The sequence below is a fragment of the Xenopus tropicalis genome, chromosome 9 (genome assembly GCF_000004195.4).
Source record: "Xenopus tropicalis strain Nigerian chromosome 9, UCB_Xtro_10.0, whole genome shotgun sequence".
In the NCBI taxonomy this organism is placed as follows: domain Eukaryota; kingdom Metazoa; phylum Chordata; class Amphibia; order Anura; family Pipidae; genus Xenopus; species Xenopus tropicalis.
In genome coordinates this window covers 88,792,125-88,812,730 of record NC_030685.2, presented here as the reverse complement: position 1 = coordinate 88,812,730, position 20,606 = coordinate 88,792,125, and the positions used below count along the sequence as shown (strand labels likewise).

At 52.0% G+C, this 20,606-nt stretch overlaps 1 protein-coding gene across 1 annotated transcript in view; it reads left to right on the top strand.

Moving 5' to 3' along the window:
- sema5b (semaphorin 5B) overlaps window positions 1-20,606 on the top strand; it is a 140,711-nt gene that overhangs the window by 88,673 nt on the left and 31,432 nt on the right. Inside the window, 6 exon segments of the mRNA XM_031892879.1 lie at window positions 8,207-8,305; window positions 8,504-8,717; window positions 8,803-9,088; window positions 11,109-11,244; window positions 11,367-11,574; window positions 11,841-12,048. Coding sequence (XP_031748739.1) covers window positions 8,207-8,305; window positions 8,504-8,717; window positions 8,803-9,088; window positions 11,109-11,244; window positions 11,367-11,574; window positions 11,841-12,048 — 1,151 coding nt within the window.

Below are 20,606 nucleotides of genomic sequence, written 5' to 3'. Positions count from 1 at the left end.
ACCCAGAGGCACAAACAGCCCCCCCAGCCCAATAAATATTGACTGTCTGTGGCACCTTACAGCCCCCCCGGCATTCCCAGTACCCAGAGGCACAAACAGCCCCCCCAGCCCAATAAATAGTGATTGTCTGTGGCACCTTACAGCCCCCCTGGCATTCCCAGTACCCAGAGGCACAAACAGCCCCCCCAGCCCAATAAATAGTGATTGTCTGTGGCACCTTACAGCCCCCCCGGCATTCCCAGTACCCAGAGGCACAAACAGCCCCCCCCCCAGCCCAATAAATAGTGACTGTCTGTGGCACCTTACAGCCCCCCTGGCATTCCCAGTACCCAGAGGCACAAACAGCCCCCCCCCAGCCCAATAAATAGTGACTGTCTGTGGCACCTTACAGCCCCCCTGGCATTCCCAGTACCCAGAGGCACAAACAGCCCCCCCAGCCCAATAAATAGTGACTGTCTGTGGCACCTTACAGCCCCCCCGGCATTCCCAGTACCCAGAGGCCACAAACAGCCCCCCCCAGCCCAATAAATAGTGACTGTCTGTGGCACCTTACAGCCCCCCCGGCATTCCCAGTACCCAGAGGCACAAACAGCCCCCCCCCCCAGCCCAATAAATAGTGACTGTCTGTGGCACCTTACAGCCCCCCTGGCATTCCCAGTACCCAGAGGCACAAACAGCCCCCCCCAGCCCAATAAATAGTGACTGTCTGTGGCACCTTACAGCCCCCCCGGCATTCCCAGTACCCAGAGGCACAAACAGCCCCCCCCCCCAGCCCAATAAATAGTGACTGTCTGTGGCACCTTACAGCCCCCCCGGCATTCCCAGTACCCAGAGGCACAAACAGCCCCCCAGCCCAATAAATAGTGACTGTCTGTGGCACCTTACAGCCCCCCCGGGCATTCCCAGTACCCAGAGGCACAAACAGCCCCCCCCCCCCAGCCCAATAAATAGTGACTGTCTGTGGCACCTTACAGCCCCCCGGCATTCCCAGTACCCAGAGGCACAAACAGCCCCCCAGCCCAATAAATAGTGACTGTCTGTGGCACCTTACAGCCCCCCTGGGCATTCCCAGTACCCAGAGGCACAAACAGCCCCCCCCCCAGCCCAATAAATAGTGACTGTCTGTGGCACCTTACAGCCCCCCTGGCATTCCAGTACCCAGAGGCACAAACAGCCCCCCCAGCCCAATAAATAGTGACTGTCTGTGGCACCTTACAGCCCCCCTGGCATTCCCAGTACCCAGAGGCACAAACAGCCCCCCCAGCCCAATAAATAGTGACTGACTGTGGCACCTTACAGCCCCCCTGGCATTCCCAGTACCCAGAGGCACAAACAGCCCCCCCAGCCCAATAAATAGTGACTGTCTGTGGCACCTTACAGCCCCCCTGGCATTCCCAGTACCCAGAGGCACAAACAGCCCCCCCAGCCCAATAAATAGTGACTGTCTGTGGCCACCTTACAGCCCCCCTGGCATTCCCAGTACCCAGAGGCACAAACAGCCCCCCCAGCCCAATAAATAGTGACTGTCTGTGGCACCTTACAGCCCCCCTGGCATTCCCAGTACCCCAGAGGCACAAACAGCCCCCCCAGCCCAATAAATAGTGACTGTCTGTGGCACCTTACAGCCCCCCTGGCATTCCCAGTACCCAGAGGCACAAACAGCCCCCCAGCCAATAAATAGTGACTGTCTGTGGCACCTTACAGCCCCCCTGGCATTCCCAGTACTCAGAGACACAAACAGCCCCCCCCCAGCCCAATAAATAGTGACTCTCTGTGGCACCTTACAGCCCCCCTGGCATTCCCAGTACCCAGAGGCACAAACAGCCCCCCCAGCCCAATAAATAGTGACTGTCTGTGGCACCTTACAGCCCCCCTGGCATTCCCAGTACCCAGAGGCACAAACAGCCCCCCCCCCAGGCCAGCTGAGGGGATGTCAGGGATAGGGGAGAGATTTAAGGCAAACTAACCCTTTACAATAATGAGCAGTTGTTCCCGGTGCCACTCAGCCGTACCCAGTATCCCTGCCCCCCCGCCTCTCTCGGTGCCAGCGCTTGGCATTACCGCCGGGCACATTTGCTTTAATTTGAGGCTGAATGTAAGAGACGTTGGCACCTTCCCTGTAGTTAATAACAGAGGGTTCTGTTCAGCGAGAGTTGCCAGGGCTGCTGTGATTTAGAGCGCAGGGTCCCAATGAGAGCGACTGTTCTGTCTGTGCTTGTTAGAGAGTCATTTGTACCGAACTGGTGCCCAGCGCCGAGCCTCGCGCCCTCCATTCACTTCTCTTGCAAATGAGCCCCGAAGGTGCCGCGCTATTGTATAGTATATGTGGGATAACTAAAGCTGGCCATACACGTGGCGATCTCACGATGTTTCGTACGACCGTCGGTCGCACGAAACATCGTCAGATCCGCCACACACCATTCAGGGCTGAATCGGCAGGTAAGGAGAAACAATAGGATTTCTACCTCCTTCTGCCGATTCAGCTCTGAAGGGAGAATTTTGGTCAGGCGCCTTCTATGGCTCCCGATCAAAATTTTCTAACTTGGCCGATCGGCGAGCCGACCGATTTCAGCAGCTTCCTGCGATATCGGTCGGCTCGCTGACATGCCATACACGCACCGATTATCGTACGAAACGAGGTTTCGTACGATAATATCGGTGCGTGTATGGCCACCTTTAGCCTTTAAACCTATAGCCATCCTTATAAAGGGACAGTCGTTCCTCTCCATGTGACTTGTGAGACTGTTCCCACCATCCTTTGCTGCATCCTCCCTCTTATGCCAGTGGGCGCAGCCACATATCCACTACCCTCTGATAGAGCAGCATTGGGCTATGGTTCCCATGCATCTACTTCTAATCTCTGGTGCCGGATTATATTCAGTACGTGTGGCTTGATCCATTTACTTATGGGAATTCAATCAGATTTGATGGATGCCGTCTAAAACGGTAACAATGTCAGCATGCCCGTCACCTGATTATATATGTACCCTATATGCCACTGTGACAGAATGAACTGTTATACAGATAGCTAGAATCTCAGCCATAAAGCAGGGCAGGACTGCTGCTTACAATGGGGGGATCAGATAGGATCTGTGCCACTGTGACAGAATGCTCTGTTATACAGATAGCTAGAATCTCAGCCATAAAGCAGGGCAGGACTGCTGCTTACAATGGGGGGGGGATCAGATAGGATCTGTGCCACTGTGACAGAATGCTCTGTTATACAGATAGCTAGAATCTCAGCCATAAAGCAGGGCAGGACTGCTGCTTACAATGGGGGGGATCAGATAGGATCTGTGCCACTGTGACAGAATGCTCTGTTATACAGATAGCTAGAATCTCAGCCATAAAGCAGGGCAGGACTGCTGCTACAATGGGGGGGGGGGATCAGATAGGATCTGTGCACTGTGACAGAATGCTCTGTTATACAGATAGCTAGAATCTCAGCCATAAAGCAGGGGCAGGACTGCTGCTTACAATGGGGGGATCAGATAGGATCTGTGCCACTGTAACAGAATGGCTCTGTTATACAGATAGCTAGAATCTCAGCCATAAAGCAGGGTAGGACTGCTGCTTACAATGGGGGGATTCAGATAGGATCTGTGCCACTGTGACAGAATGCTCTGTTATACAGATAGCTAGAATCTCAGCCATAAAGCAGGGCAGGGACTGCTGCTTACAATGGGGGATCAGATAGATCTGTGCCACTGTGACAGAATGCTCTGTTATACAGATAGCTAGAATCTCAGCCATAAAGCAGGGCAGGACTGCTGCTTACAATGGGGGGATCAGATAGGATCTGTGCCACTGTGACAGAATGCTCTGTTATACAGATAGCTAGAATCTCAGCCATTAAAGCAGGGCAGGACTGCTGCTTACAATGGGGGGATCAGATAGGATCTGTGCCACTGTGACAGAATGCTCTGTTTATACAGATAGCTAGAATCTCAGCCATAAAGCAGGGGCAGGGACTGCTGCTTACAATGGGGGGGATCAGATAGGATCTGTGCCACTGTGACAGAATGCTCTGTTATACAGATAGCTAGAATCTCAGCCATAAAGCAGGGCAGGACTGCTGCTTACAATGGGGGGATCAGATAGGATCTGTGCCACTGTGACAGAATGCTCTGTTATACAGATAGCTAGAATCTCAGCCATAAAGCAGGGCAGGACTGCTGCACATTTGTGGCTGCTGTTGAGTCAGAAATCTCATCATTTCCTATTCCATTCTGGGTTGTGCGCCCGTTTCGCTGGGGGGCGGGGGGCTGGGCGGGGGGGGGGGGGGGGATATAATAACACTGCTCAGACTGACAATAAAATTACTAAGAAGGGAGCAAAACAGCGCAGGAAATTTTTATGGGAGGAGGGAAACGCGTCGCCGTGGGTCACAGCTGATTTGTAAATCACGCCGATGCAGGGAACGCGCCGGATAATGTCTCTTTTAATGAGTTTTGTTCCACCATTTACGGGAGCTCTGCATATTCTAAAGGGGGTATAATTTTGCCCCCGCCCCGCACACCCCCTCAATATGAAGTCAAAGAATCAAGCGAATCATTTCAGCTCAATTATTCAGCAAATGAGCATTTACACAAGGAAAAGCCGGTGACGCGCGGCGACAGAGCGTTCAGACCCCGCTATTAGCGACTATTTTGGGCTGAAGCCCCCGGGTGCGTGTCACTATGATGTGCCAAGTAGCCCCCTCGCATTGTTACTAGAAGGGAAGGGGTGTCCCTACCAATGGTAACTACAGAGCCCCCAGTGCCTGATATGTGCAGCGTGCCAGTCAGTGGTACCGGATCCAAAAGTGCCCCTAGGGTTTTATCTTGTCTAATTACAGCAGCAGTGCCATTATGTACCCGCAGTACAGTCCAATTCCATGTATAATGATAAATACGTGCCAATTCCATGTACCCAGAACCCACAGCAGGATAAATCAGTGCCATTCCATGTTATAATGATACCCCATGTGAACCACAGCAGATAAATACAGTGCCAATTCCATGTATAATACCCCAGAACCCACAGCGGGATAAATACAGTTGCCAATTCCATGTATAATACCCCAGAACCCACAGCGGGATAATACAGTGCCAATTCCATGTATTTACCCCAGACCACAGCAGGAAATACAGTGCCATTCCATGTATAATACCCAAGAACCCACAGCAGGATAAATACAGTGCCAAATTCCATGTATAATGAACCCCACAGAAACAGCTACAGTGCAGATGCCAGTGCCAATTCCATGTATAATACCCCAGAACCCACAGCAGATAAATACAGTGCCAATTCCATGTATAATACCCAGAACCCACAGCGGATAAATACAGTGCCAATTCCAATGTATAATAGCCAGAACCCACAGCAGGATAAATACAGTGGCCATTCCATGTAATAATACCCCCAGAACCCACAGCAGGATAAATACAGTGCAATTCCATGTATAATACCCCAGACCCAGGCAGGAATAAATACAGTGCAATTCCATGTATAATACCCCAGAACCACAGCAGGATAAATACAGTGCCAATTCATGTATAATACCCCAGAACCACAGCAGATAAATACAGTGCCATTCCATGTATATATAACCCAGAACCGCACAGCAGGATAAATATGCCAATTCCATTATATAATACCCCAGAACCCACAGCAAGATAAATACGTGGCATTCATGTATAATACCCCAGAACCCAACAGCAGGATAAATACAGTGCCAATTCATGTATATACCCAGAACCCACAGCAGGATAATACCAGTATTTCATGTATAATACCCAGAACCCACAGCAGGTAATACAGTGCCAATTCCATATAATACCACCCAGAACCCACAGCAGATAAATACAGTGCCAATTCCATGTATAATACCAGCCAGAACCACAGCCAGGATAAATAAGTGCCAATTCCATGTATCAATACCCCAGAACCCACAGCAGGAAAAAATACAGTGCCAATTCCATGTATAATACCCAGAACCCCACAGCAGATAAATACAGTGCCAATTCCATGTATTAATACCCAGAACCCCAGCAGATAAATACAGTGCCAATTCCATATATAATAACCCAGAAACCCACAGCAGGATAAATACAGTGCCAATTCATGTATAATACCCCAGAACCCACAGCAGGATAAATACAGTGGCCAATTCATGTATATACCCAGCAAACCCACAGCCGGATAATACAGTGCCAATTCCATGTATAATACCCCAGAACCCACAGCAGGATAAATCCAGTGGCAATTCCATGATAATACCCCAGAACCCCACAGCAGGATAAATAAGTGCCAATTCCATGTAATACCCAGAACCCACAGCAAGATAAATACAGTTGCCAAATTCCCATGTATATACCCCAGAACCCACAGCAGGATAAATACAGTGCAATTCCATGTATAATACCCCAGACCCACAGCAGGATAAATACAGTGCCAATTCCATGTATAATAACCCCAGAACCCACAGCGGGATAAATAACAGTGCGCAATTCCATGTATAATACCCAGAACCCACAGAGGATAAATACAGTGCCAATTCCATGTATAACCACCCAGAACCACAGCGGGATAAAATCAGTGCAATTCCATGTATATACCCCAGAACCCACAGCGGGATAAATACAGTGCCAATTCATGTATAATACCCCAGAACCCACAGCAGGATAAATACAGTGCCAATTCCATGTATAATACCCCAGAACCCACAGCAGGATAAATACAGTGCCAATTTCCATGTATAATACCCCAGAACCCACAGCAGGATAAATACAGTGCCAATTCCATGTATAATACCCCAGAACCCACAGCAGATAAATACAGTGGGCCAATTCCATGTATAATACCCAGAACCCAAGGGGATAAATACAGTGCAATTCCATGTATAATACCCCAGAACCCAAGCAGATAATACAGTGCCAATTCCATGTATAATACCCCAGAACCCACAGCAGGATAAATACAGTGCCAATTCCATGTTATAATTCCCAGAACCCACAGCAGATAAATACAGTGCCAATTCCATGTATAATACCCCAGAACCCACAGCAGATAAATACAGTGCCAATTCCATGTATAATACCCAGAACCCCACAGGCAGTGCCAATTCCATGATAATACCCAGTGCACAGCGGGATAATACAGTGCCCATTCCATGTATAATACCCCAGAACCCACAGCAGATAAATACAGTGCCATTCCATGTATAATCCCCCAGAACCACAGCAGATAAATACAGTGCCAATTCCATGTATAATACCCCAGAAACCCACAGCAGGATAAATACAGTGCCAATTCCTGTATAATACCCCAGAACCCACAGCAGATAAATACGTGCCAATTCATGTATAATTCCACAGGCAGGATAAATACAGTGCCAATTCATGTATAATACCCCAGAACCCACAGGCAGGATAAATACAGTGCCAATTCCATGTATAATACCCCAGACCCACAGCAGGATAAATACAGTGCCAATTCATGTATAATACCCCAGAACCCAATAAATCAGTGCCAAATTCCATGTATAATAACCCCAGAACCCAGCAGGATAAATACAGTGCCAATTCCATGTATAATACCCCAGAACCACAGCGGGATAAATACATGCAATTCCATGTATAATACCAGAACCACAGCGGATAAATACAGTGCCAATTCATGTATAATACCAGAACCCACAGCAGGATAAATACAGTGCCAATTCCATGTATAATACCCCAGAACCCACAGCAGAATAATACAGTGCCAATTCCATGTATAATACCCAGAACCACAGCAGGATAAATACAGTGCCAATTCCATGTATAATACCCCCAGAACCCACAGCGGGATAAATACAGTGCCAATTCCATGTATAATACCCAGAACGCACAGCGGATAAATACAGTGCCAATTTCCATGTATAATACCCCAGAACCACAGCGGATAAATACAGTGCCAATTCCATGTATAATACCCCAGAACCCACAGCAGATAAATACAGTGCCAATTCCATGTATAATACCCCAGAACCCACAGCAGATAAATACAGTGCCAATTCCATGTATAATACCCCAGAACCCACAGCAGGATAAATACAGTGCCAATTCCATGTATAATACCCCAGAACCCACAGCAGGATAAATACAGTGCCAATTCCATGTATAATTCTTTTTTTTGCGGGAATCACATGACTGATGGGGTCCAATCTCTGTTTCCGCTGCAGGACGAGTGTCAGAACTACGTGCGAGTCCTGATCGTGAGCGGGAAGCGAGTTTTCACCTGCGGAACCAACGCCTTCTCCCCGGTTTGCACCAGTCGCCAGGTACTGTTACATCGCCGGGGGGACGTGATTGGCCAGACTGATACACTCTAAATGAGTCTGGCCAATCAGCTACTGGCCACTCCTCCTTCTAGCCCATGGACTACCTTCCAGTATGAGATGAAATAAAGACCCCAAAAAGCAAATTGGGGGGGTCAGTCTCCCTGTTCCCTTAGTTAACCCTTTTCCTCCCGGATGCAGGTGGGGAACCTGAGCAAGGTGATAGAGAAGATAAATGGGGTGGCTCGCTGCCCGTACGACCCCCGGCACAACTCCACGGCGGTGATGACCACGCGGGGGGAGCTTTACGCGGCCACGGTTATCGATTTTTCTGGCCGGGACCCTGTAATCTATCGGAGCTTGGGGAGCGTCCCCCCACTGCGCACCGCCCAGTACAACTCCAAATGGCTGAATGGTAAGTGGGGGGGCATTGGCTTGCCAGGGTGGGCACGCAGGATTCTCATTGGTCTAATCCCCCCCCCCCCGTTCTGTCTCCCCAGAGCCCAACTTTGTGGCCGCCTACGACATCGGGATCTTCACGTATTTCTTCTTCCGGGAGAACGCGGTGGAGCACGACTGCGGGAAGACGGTTTACTCCCGGGTGGCGAGGGTCTGTAAGAACGACTACGGGGGGCGTTTTTTGCTGGAGGACACCTGGACCACCTTCATGAAGGCGCGGCTGAACTGCTCCCGCCCCGGCGAGATCCCCTTTTACTACAACGAGTTGCAGAGCACTTTCCTCCTCCCCGAGCAGGACCTCATCTACGGGGTCTTCACCACCAACGTGTGAGTCCGGCCCCCCCCACTCTAACCAGGGCACCCCAACCCCACCCTAAAGTTAACTGTTAGTATGTTATGGAATGGCCAATACGTAGCAACTTTTCAATTGGTCTTCATTATTTATTTCTTATTGTTTTTTATTTATTTCCCTTCTTCTTCTGACTCTTTGCAGCTTTCAAATGGGGGTCACTGACCCCGGCAGCCAAACCCTATTGCTCTGTGAGGCTCCAGTTTTATTGTTATTGTTACTTTTTATTCCTTATCTTTCTATTTCAGCCCCTCCCCTATTCATATACCAGTCTCTCATTGAAACCACTGCCTGGTTGCTAAGGTATTTGGAGCCCTAGCAACAGTATAACTGACCCTGGCAGCCAAACCCTATTGCTCTGTGAGGCTCCAGTTTTATTGTTATTGTTACTTTTTATTCCTTATCTTTCTATTCAGCCCCTCCCCTATTCATATACCTGTCTCTCATTCAAACCACTGCCTGGTTGCTAGGGTAAATTGGTTCTTAGCAACCATATAGCTGCTAAAATGGAGAACAGTTGAACGAGAAGCTAAATAAGTAAAAAAAAAAATGAAAATAAAAAGTGAAGACCAATTGCAAATTGGAAAAATATAAATCTTTACGTCATACTAAAAGTTAATGTTAAGGTGAACTTCCCCTTTAATAAACCCTTTAATGTAACCAGAGTAACCCCCTAGCCCCTATTAAAGCAGGGGCACCCGGCCAATACCACCCCAATTCTTCAGGGTAAGTAGGGGCACCCTGGAACCGGCCAATGCCTAGAAAGCCCCCTGTGTTACGGAGGAGCAGCTTGTCCTTTAGGTGTAGTTTCCCTTTAAAGGGCAAGTTTACCTTGTGTGGCGCAGATAAAAGAAATAGAAAGGGAGAGTTTTCTCCCTCACTCTGTTCTGACTGTCTCCATAGCAAAATACAAATTGCTCTCTGGTTGCCGGGGCCTGCAGCCTGATTCTGAGGCTGGTTGCTAGGGTCAGGACCATTAGCAACCAGCCAATTAAATTTGTTGCAGAACAAAAACGCCAATTCAAAAATGATGAGCAAACGTAAGGTGTAGTTAACCTTTTGCTCCATCAGTCACGACTTTAAAAATGTACTGTAAGTTTAACTTCCCCTTTAAAATCTGTTCGTAAATACGGCCCCGGTCCATCTGTCGGGAGCCGTAACGGCCGCCGCTTAAGCAGCTCTGCAAATTGCCCTCCCCGGGAGTAAAAAATGGCTTCTGGTTTCCCAGCGCAGCACGCCGGTGGCAGTTGCCATGGTTACTTGAGGGGCCGGCGAAAAAACCAACCGAGAACTGACAAAAAAGGAACAATTTGTAGGAGAGAAAACAAAAAGGGCGAGCGGTGTGCGTCGGATTCCTGCGCCGGGAGGCGGGGTTACGCCCGTCACTTTAATGGAACCGGTAATTAGAGGGTGTCCTGGAAATTCCTGCGATTGATTGGCCCAGCGCCAAGGCCGCAGGGAGCGAAACCGACGCAGGAATGGGGGGGCTAATTAGCTTAATGAGAAATGCTTCGTTGCTACGGCAGTTGCATAGAAACCAACTCAGCCGGGCAGTGGTATGTGCCTCCTTCAATTGTAAGCTCTTGGGGAGCCACATTCATTACACGGAGGGTCTTGCCCGCAGAGCTTACAATCTAAGTGGTCGAGGGGGGGCTGCTAATTAGCTTAATGAGAAATGCTTCGTTGCTACGGCAGTTGCATAGAAACCAACTCAGCCGGGCAGTGGTATGTGCCTCCTTTAATTGTAAGCTCTTGGGGAGCCATGTTCATTACACGGAGGGTCTTGCCCGCAGAGCTTACAATCTAAGCGGCCGAGTTGGTAAGAGTTGGGGTGTCAGGTAGGGATGCAGCCCAAGTCCTGGATTCCCTGCACCCCTAGTGCCAAGAACAGGTGGATCAGAACCATTCACACCCCCGGGGGGGTCCCTCCCAGCTGCGCTGCTCCTTGGGTTCTGATTGGTTCCTGGCAGTAACGGTCCCTTGTGCTTTATCCAATAGGAACAGCATAGCAGCCTCCGCGGTCTGTGCCTTCAACCTCAGCGCCATCACCCAGGCCTTCAATGGGCCCTTCCGGTACCAGGAGAACCCCCGGTCCGCTTGGCTGCCAACCATTAATCCAATACCCAACTTTCAGGTGAGACTTCAGCTTTGTACCCCCAAACCTGCCCCTCTGTACCCCAATGCCCCTTCCTGTGACCCTGCGCCCCATTAGTGCCCCCATTGTGCTCACCCCCGTGCCCTCCCTCCCCGGCACAGTGCGGGATTCTGAATGACGACAGCCCCAACGAGAACCTGACGGAGAGGAGCCTGCAGGACGCCCAGCGCCTCTTCCTCATGAACGACGTGGTGCAGCCGGTGTCGGTGGAGCCGCTGGTGACCCAGGACAGTGTCCGATTCTCCAAGTTGGTGGTGGATATCGTCCAGGGCAAAGACACTTTGTATCACGTCATGTACATCGGCACCGGTAAGTGGCCGCCCCGGCCATAGGGTATGAGCTTAGAGCTTGGCGCTGCTGCACTCAATAGGCCAGCTGATACTTAATATCATTTCAGAGTTAGGAGAAGGGTCTTGATAAGTGATTTATGTTCCCAAGGGGCCCGGGGGGGGGGGGGTCCGACCCAGCACCCACTACTGATGTACAACTGTCAGCCCGTAGCTGCCGGGGGTTGTTGGACAGATCACGGGTCTCTGGGCTCAGGGAATGAGGGCAGTTGTGTCTTTGTGTTGCAGAACACGGCACCATCCTCAAGGCTCTCTCCACCGCCAACCGGAGCCTCCGCAGCTGTTACCTGGAGGAGATGCACATCCTGCCCATTGGCCAACAGGAGCCAATCAGGAGCCTCCAGATCCTGCACAGCAACAGGTCCCTGTTTGTGGGGCTGAACAATGGGGTCCTGAAGGTGCCGCTGGAAAGGTGCTCCATCTACAGGACGGAAGGGTAAGTGTCCGGGTATTTCTGCCCCTGGCATTGGGCAATGTTAGTGGGGACTGGGATTCTCTCACCGATCTGAATCTTGGGCACCAGGGGGCAAACTATTCACCATTAGACCCTGGCAGTACGTAACCCAAGGGCAGACAGGAGAGGAGATGGTAGGGCAAGATGGAGACAGTGGGGCAAGATGGAGACAGTGAGGCAAGATGGAGACAGTGGGGCAAGATGGAGAGAGTAGGGCAAGATGGAGACAGTAGGGCAAGATGGAGACAGTAGGGCAAGATGGGGACAGCTAGGCAAGATGGGGACAGTAGGGCAAGATGGAGACAGTAGGGCGAGATGGAGACAGTAGGGCAAGATGAGACAGTAGGGCAAGTAGGGCAAGATGGAGACAGTAGGGGCGAGATGGAGACAGTAGGACAAGATGGAGCACAGTAGGGCAAGATGGGGACAGTAGGGCAAGATGGAGACAGTAGGGCAAGATGGAGACAGTAGGGCAAGATGGGGAACAGTAGGGGCAAGATGGGGACAGTAGGGCAAGATGGGGACAGTAGGGCAAGATGGGGACAGTAGGGCAAGTAGGGCAAGATGGAGACATTAGGGCGAGATGGAACAGTAGGACAAGAATGGAGACAGAGGCAAGTAGGGCGCGATGGAGACAGTAGGGCAAGATGGGGGGCAGTAGGGCAAGATGGAGACAGTAGGGCAAGATGGGGGCAGTAGGCAAGAGCATGGAGACAGTAGGGGCAAGATGGAGACAATAGGACAAGATGGGACAGTAGGGCAAGATGGAGACAGTAGGGCAAGATGGGGACGTAGGGCAAGATGGAGACAGTAGCAAGATGGAGACAGTAGGGCAAGATGGGGACAGTAGGGAGCAAGATGGAGACAGTAGGGGCAAGATGGAGACGGTAGGGCAAGATGGGAGGGAAGATGGAGACGGTAGGATGGGACGGTAGGGCAAGATGGAGACGGTAGGGCAAGATAGGGCAAGATGGAGACGTAGGGCAAGATGGGACAAGATAGTAGGGCAAGATGGGGACGGTAGCGCAAGATGGAGACGGTAGGGGCAAGATGGAGACGGTAGGGCAAGATGGAGACGGTAGGGCAAGATGGAGACGTAGGAAGATGGTGGGCGGTAAGGGCAAGATGAGACAGTAGGGCAAGATGGAGACAGTAGGCGAATGAACGGCGTAGGAGGCAAGATGGGGGCAGTAGGGCAAGATGGGCAGTAGGGCAAGATGGGGGGCAGTAGGGCAAGATGGAGACAGTAGGGCAAGATGGAGGACGGTAACAGATGGAGACGGTAGGGCAAGATGGGCAGTAGGGCAAGATGGAGCCAGTAGGGCAAGATGGGGACAGTAGGGCAAGATGGGGGCAGTAGGGCAAGATGGAAACGGGAGGGGAAAAAGGAGATGGAGATGTTAGTTGCCCTGGGCCATTGCTAGAGAGCCCTGGAGTAGTGGGATGGGGGGGGGGGGGGGAAGTAGAAATTACATTATTGCAGTGAATCTGTTGGGTAAATAGGGCAGTTTGGGTCGTTGGCAAATTTCTCTGCAGAAGAAGCCGAATGTACCAGGAAGGGGTTAAACTGCTGAAATTGTTTTAATCCGACTTTTTGATGGAACAGTAATTACTGTCGCGCAGACGATTGTGAATTTGTTGTTGATGGATTTTTCGGTGTAAAAGAACGTTTTATCTCAATTTAACGCCATTTTTGTGCACCCCCCCCCTGTCACTCCCACTCACTGCCCCCCCTCCCTAAATCCCATGATCCCGGCGTCTCGGCGCTAATCCGGGCAGTGTGTGCGCCATCACGGAGCCCCAAGCGCTCAGGGGCCGCTCCGGGCAGGGAAAGTGCTTAATCCCCACATCTGATAGAAATCGCCTTCTCTGTGGGCTCAGACCTGCCAGTAATTGGCTCAGAGACCGATCCGCAATCCTTCGGCTCATTATCGGGGGCGGCAGCGCGCAATGCGCGATTAATGCGATTTCTCTTGTTTCTGGGAGGGAAGAAAATGCCCCCTTGTCTCATCTCGCAGGAGAAAGTCTATTGGGTTGTAGTTCTCGATATACCAAACCCGTTTTTTGCTTGGGGGGGCGCACATGCAGATCTTGTATATAGGGGGGTCGCCCAGTTATTTCCGTGTTTTGTCGTAGCTGAAGTTGAACAAAGACACCTGTGTATCAGGCTGGATCAGAACCATTCCTGCCTTATCTCAGTTGGCCCAGAATGGCAAGTGGACCAGTGACTGGATCAGCCTATTACTTATGGGTAGAAACTCAGTACCTGTCTGCCTGCGGCTGCTGGGAGTTATAGTTCAGTTGTGGCTAATGGGCATTGCATTCTGGCCACTGATAGATAGTATTTGCCCCTTTATATATAGCATTGACCCCCTCCAAGGGGTTAACAGAGACACGCGCCTCTCCCACAGCTGCACTGGGATCATTTTCTGCCCCCGGGGGGGTCGTTTCCAGCTGAGATTTGTGCATTTTTTGGCTGGATCTCCGGCATTCCCACCTGGCCCAATAGGCTGTGAGGGGAGAGGGGGGTGAGCCAATGAGGGGGGGGGACGCTTAGAGTTGGCAGTTGCCATAGGGTCTGGAGGGGGGGGGGGTAAACCAGATCTTCGTGTAGTGATCAGGGAGTCTGTCCCTTTGCCCCCCCCCGTACATTATGGCCCTACTAAAAAGGTGCAGATTGGGTGGGGCCAGACTTACATGTGATTGGCCGGTTCAGCTTCGTGGGTTTGGCCTGAACTTGAATTTGGGCTTTTTTTGATCATTTCATGGACCCCAGGGCCCCCCCCCAGGAGCCAATGAGAAGCGGCTGTGACTGTCAGACTGACAGATGGGTGCAGTTCAGCCGCAGTCTCAATGTTATTTCTCTTGTCACCAGTGATGGATCTTCCCCCGGCCCCGGGGCCACCGAGTGCGAATCCATCTGTCTGTGTCTCTGTCACTTCTATGTGTAGTGTGTGCCACCCACCGACCAATGGGATTAACCGCTGGGCGTCTGTCAATTCTGTATATCATCTCTTGTTTTCTACCCGATATTCCATTAATATTCCCTTATCCATAGGAACCAAAAGTCTTATACCTCTCCTTTGTCTGCTGGTAAATCTCTCTTGTACAGGCTATGGGCAAACTTAGGGGGCTGTTCCTCGCCTGAATATGTGATACTTAGTACAATGGGGAATCCCCTATGTGCATATCGTTTTATGGTATCTCTCTGTACGGCTATGGCAAACTTCAGGGGCTGTTCCTGCTGAATTGTGCTTAGTACAGGGGAATGCCCTAGTCCATAAGTTTATGGGTACATCCTTGTACGAGGCTATGAGCAACTTAGGGGGTGCTGTTCCTGCTGAATGTGCTTAGTAACAGGGAATCCCTAGTGCGGGATAGTTTTACTTGGTACTCTCTTGCTACAGGCTATGGGCAAAACTAGGGGGCTGTCCTGCTGATTGTATGCTTAGTACAGGGGAAGTCCACCTATGTGCCCATACATTTATGGTATCTCATCTGTACAGGCTATGGGCAAACTTAGGGGCTGTTCCTGCTGAACTTGTGCTTAGTACAGGGGAAATCCCTATGTCCATATGTTTATGGTATTCCTTTGTACGGCTAAATGAGCAACCTAGGGGGTCTGTTTCATGCTGAATGTGCTATAACAGGGAATCCCTAGTGCCATAGTTTTATGGTACCTCTCTGTACAGGCTATGCAGCAAAACTAGGGGGCTGTCCTGCTCGATGTGGCTTAGTACAGGGAAATCCCTAATGTGCCAATAGTTTTAATGGTATCTCTCTGTACAGGCTATGGGCAAACTTAGGGGCTGTTCTGCTGAATTGGTGCTTAGTACAGGGGAATGCTATGTCCATAGTTTAATGGTATCTCTCATCAAGGCTATGAGAAACAATTAGGGGGCTGTTCTCTGAAAACTTGTCCTAGTACAAGGGGGAATCCCTATCCTGTTGGGTACAGGGGTGTGAGGGAATATGAAAACCCAGATGTAGGAAAATCTCCATAAATGTCCCTGAATGTGCAGAACACCCCCCCCCCACATACTATTTCTCTCCCCCCAACTTCTGTGGAAAAGTTGGACCTCAGCAAAGCTGTTCCTTTCCCTTGGAAGTCTGATTATTTGATTTTGTCGTGGGTCTAATTGTTGCGGCCCAGTTTAATTAACTCCTACCCCTCGGGGCGCACGGAAAGGAGAGAGTGCCAGGCGCGCCGGCGGCTGGGTACAGGTGTGGGAGGGGGGGGACTTGACTCTCGTTATACCCGAATAACTCAATTTATTTTTCTTAATTAATGAGCCACACCAATCTTTTGGAGGAGTTTCGTGGGACACAGCAGTTACAAACACCACGGGGATATCTACCCCCACCGGTCAGTTCATGTGTGTGCCTTGGCCCCATAGGGAGACCATTGGATTTCATTATTATGTGTTGCTATAATGCAGCAGGTCAGTCCTTATAATCAGCTTCTGCCCTGTGGCACCGCTATGTACTTGGGGGGGGCTGTAAGAGATGCCACAGACAGTCACTATTTATTGGCTGGGGGGGGGCTGCTTTGTGCCTCTGGTACTCGGGGAATGCCCGGGGGGCTGTGAAGGTGCACAGACAGTCACTATTATATGGGGATACTGGGGGCGGTGTTTGTGAGTTCTGGGTAACTGGAATGGCCAGGGGCTGTAAGGTGCCATCAGACAAGTCACTATTATGGGCTGGGGGGGGGGCTGTCTTGTGCCTCTGGGTACTGGAATGCCGAGGGGGGCGCTGTAAGGTGCCACAGACAGTCAGACTATTCAGTTGGGCTGGGGGGGTGTTTGTGCTCTGGTACTGGAATAGCCGGGGGGGCTGTAAAGGGTAGCCAGAGAACGTCACTATTTTATCGGGATACGTGGGGGGGGGGCTGTTTTGTCCACTGGGACTTGGCGACACAATACAAATAGACTGCATCGCGCGCGTAGTACCACGGGGTCTGTAGAAGCTGCAACAGAGCGGTCATATTAATCTTCAGAGGCCCTGGGCCGTGCGAAGAGAACTCTGCCCACTGGTTGTGTGCTCTGGCGCTACCGTGAGGAAAGTGCCCCGTAGGGGCTGTAAAGTGCCAGGAACAGTCACTATTTATTGGGCCTGGGGGGGCTGTCTGGTGAGTCTGGGGTACTGTAGGAATGCCGGGGGGCATGTACTCAGGTGCCACAGAACCGCGCCAAAAGTCACTATTTGTATTGGGCTGGGGGGGCTGTTTGTCGCTCTGGGATACTGACTGGGAATGGCGGGGGGCTGTAGGTGCCACGGAGCAGTCACTATTATATTGGGGCTGGGGGGGCTGTTTGGATGCCTCTGGTGACTGGCGCAATATAAAAGAAGCCGGGGGGCTGTAAGGTGCCACAGAAAGTACACTATTTATCGTGGCTGGGGGGAGGGGCTGTTTGTGCCTGCTGGGTACTCGGGAATGCAGGGGGGGGCTGTAAGGTACCAATCAGAACAGTCCCCACTATTATGGGACTGAGGGGGGCGCTGTTTGTGGCTTCTGGGCTACTCGGGAATAGCAAAGCGGGCTGGTAAAGCAGTGCCACAGACAGTCACTAGTTTATTGGGCTGGGGGAGGGGGCTGTTTAGTGCCTCTGGTAGCTGGGAATAGTCCCAGGGGGGCTGTAAGGTGCCACAGACACGTCAGCTATTTATTGGGGGCTGGGGGGGCTGTTTTGTGCCCTCTGGTACTGGGAATGCCAAGGGGGGCTGTAAGCGGTGCCAACAGAACAGTCACGGATATTTGTTATTGGGCTAGGGGGGTGGGGCTGGTTTGCCTCTAGGGTACTGCAGGGAATGCCAGGCGGGGGCTGTAAGGTGCCACAGACAGTCACTATTTATTCGGGCTGGGGCGGGGGCTGTTGTCGTGCCCTCTTGACGGATGACTGGGAAATGCCAAGGGGGGCTGTAAGTGCCACAAGCTCACTATTTATTGGGCCGCTGGGGGGGGCTGTTTGTGCCTCTGGGGGTATGGGGAATAGGCCAGGGGGGCTGGTAAGGTGGCCACACGACCAGTCCAACTATTTATTGGCTGGGGGGGGGCTGTTTTGGTGCCTACTGGGTACTCGCGGAATGCCCAGGGGGGCTGTAAGGTTGCCCACATCGAACACAGTGCACTATTTTGATTGGGCGGCCGGCGGGGGGCATCGTTTGCTGCCTGCTCGGCTACTGGAAATGCCAGGGGCTGGTTTCAGGTGGCACAGACAGTCCCAATTTTAGTTGGAGCTGGGGGGGTGTTTTGGATGCGGCTCTGGGTGACCTGGGAATGCCAGGCGGGCTGTAACGTGCAACAGACGGCCGTCTACTATGTGTATGGCTGGGGGGGCTGTTTGTGCCTCTGGGGTACTGGGAGAATGCCAGGGGGCGCTGTCAAAGGTGCCGACGACAGACATCCACTCATTTAGCTTCGGGCTGCGAGCGGCGAGCCTGGCTTTGTGGCTCGCTGGATAGCTCGGGAATGCTACCGGGGGGGCTGTTAGAAGGTGCACAGACAGTCACTAATTTATTGCGGCTGAGGGGGAGGGCGGGGGCTGTTTTGTGACTCTGGGTACTGGGCAATGCAAGCGGGGGCGCTGTAAGAGTGCCATCAGACACAGCATCATATTTATTGGGTGACTGGCGGGGAGCTGGTACTTGATCCTCCTGGGTTACGGGAATTCGCGCAGGGGGCCGATGTAGGAGGTGCCAAGACAGTCACCTACTTATATTGGGCCGACCCTGGGAGCGAGCTAGGGTTGTGCCTCTGGGTACTGGGAAGTCGCCAGGGGGGCTGAAAGGTGGCCACAGACATCACTATTTCTATTTGGGGGCTGGGGGGGGGGGGCCTGGGTATTGTGCTCTGGTACTGGGAATGCAGGGGGCTGTAAGGTGCCACAGACAGTCACTATTTTATTGGGTCTGGGGGGGGGCTGTTTGTGCCTCTGGGTACTGGGAATGCCAAGGAGGGGCTGTAAGGTGCCACAGACAGTCACTATTTTATCTGGGCTGGGGGGGGGCTGTATTGTGCCTCGGGTAACTGGGAATGCAGGGGGCTGTAAGGTGCCACAGACAGTGAGGTGCTGCGGGGGGGCTGTTATTGTGGCCTTCTGGGTACTGGGGAATGCCCAAGGGGGCCTGGTAAGGTGCCACAAGACAGTCACTATTTATTGGGCTGGGGGGCTGTTTGGTGCCTCTGGGTACTGGGACTCGCCGGGGGGCTGTAAGTGCCACACGCGTCCACTATTTATTGAGGGCCTGGGGGGGCTGTCGTTGTGCCTCTGGGTTTACTAGGGAATCGCCAGGGGGGGCGTAGGTGCACAGAACAGTCACATTTATTGGGCTGGGGGGGGGGCTGTTGTGCCTCTGGGTTACTGGGAATGCCAGGGGGGGCTGTAAGGTGCCACACGACATACAACTCATATTATTAGGGGGCTGGGGGGAGCCGGGTTTGTCGCCTCTGGTACAAGGAAGATAGATAGCAGGGGGAGGCATCTGGTTAAGGTGCCATCAAGAAACAGGTCAAATGCATTTATAATTGGGCTGGGGGGGTGGTTTCGTGCCTCTGGTACTGGGAAAGGCCAGGGGCGTGGAGAGGTGCCGACAAGCAGTCATACTATTGTAGTGTCGGGGGCATGGGGGGCAGACTGTATTGTGCCTCGGGGTAACTGGGAAGTAGCACAGGGGGGGCCTGTAAACGGTGTCCACAAGACGTGCACTATCTTTGGGATGGACATGGGGGCTGGAGTTTTGTGCATCTGGGTACTGGGGAATCGCGAAGGGGGGGCCTGTACAGGTGCCACAGAGCAGTCACTATTATTGGGCTGGAGGGGGGGGCTGTTGTGCCTGACTTGGTAGCTCGGGAATGCCGGGACGGGGGGGCGGCAGCTGTAAGGTGGCCGGCAACAGGACATCACACTAAATTTAGTTAGGGGCTGAGCGGGAGCGAGGCTCGTTGATGGTGCCGTTCCTAGGGCGTAAGCGTAGAGATAGGACGGGCCCCGCATGAGAGGGGGAGGCTGTACGGAAGGCCGTGCCACAAGAAGCACTCAACGTATGATATAAGGTGGGCGGGAGGGGCTTGGATTGTAGTGCCTCGTGGGGGTACTAGAGGGAAATCGCAGGGAGAGCGGGCTGTGAAGAGAGTGCCACGAGAGACAGGATCACTATTTATTTGAAGCGGCTGAGGGGGGGGGCCTGTATTCTTAGATCTTCCTGGTACTGGGGAATGAATAGCCGGAGGGGGGGGGACTGTAAGGTGAGCAGGACGCAGGTGACACTATTATAACTTGGGACACGGCTGGATGACAGAGGGGAGGGGGCTAGTTGAGTTGGCCTCCGAGTGGGGGTGGGACTGGGGAAAATAACCGGACCGGGGAGGAGGAGAGGAGAGGGGAGCTGAGTAGAGCATGCCTAAAGACACATCAAAGCTATTAAAATATATATGAGAATTGAGCTGGGGCGAGCTGTCTTTGGGCGCTCTGGAGTACACTGAGGAGTAGCCCGAGGGAGGGTAGCTGTAAGAAGTGCCACAAGACAGTCACTATTTA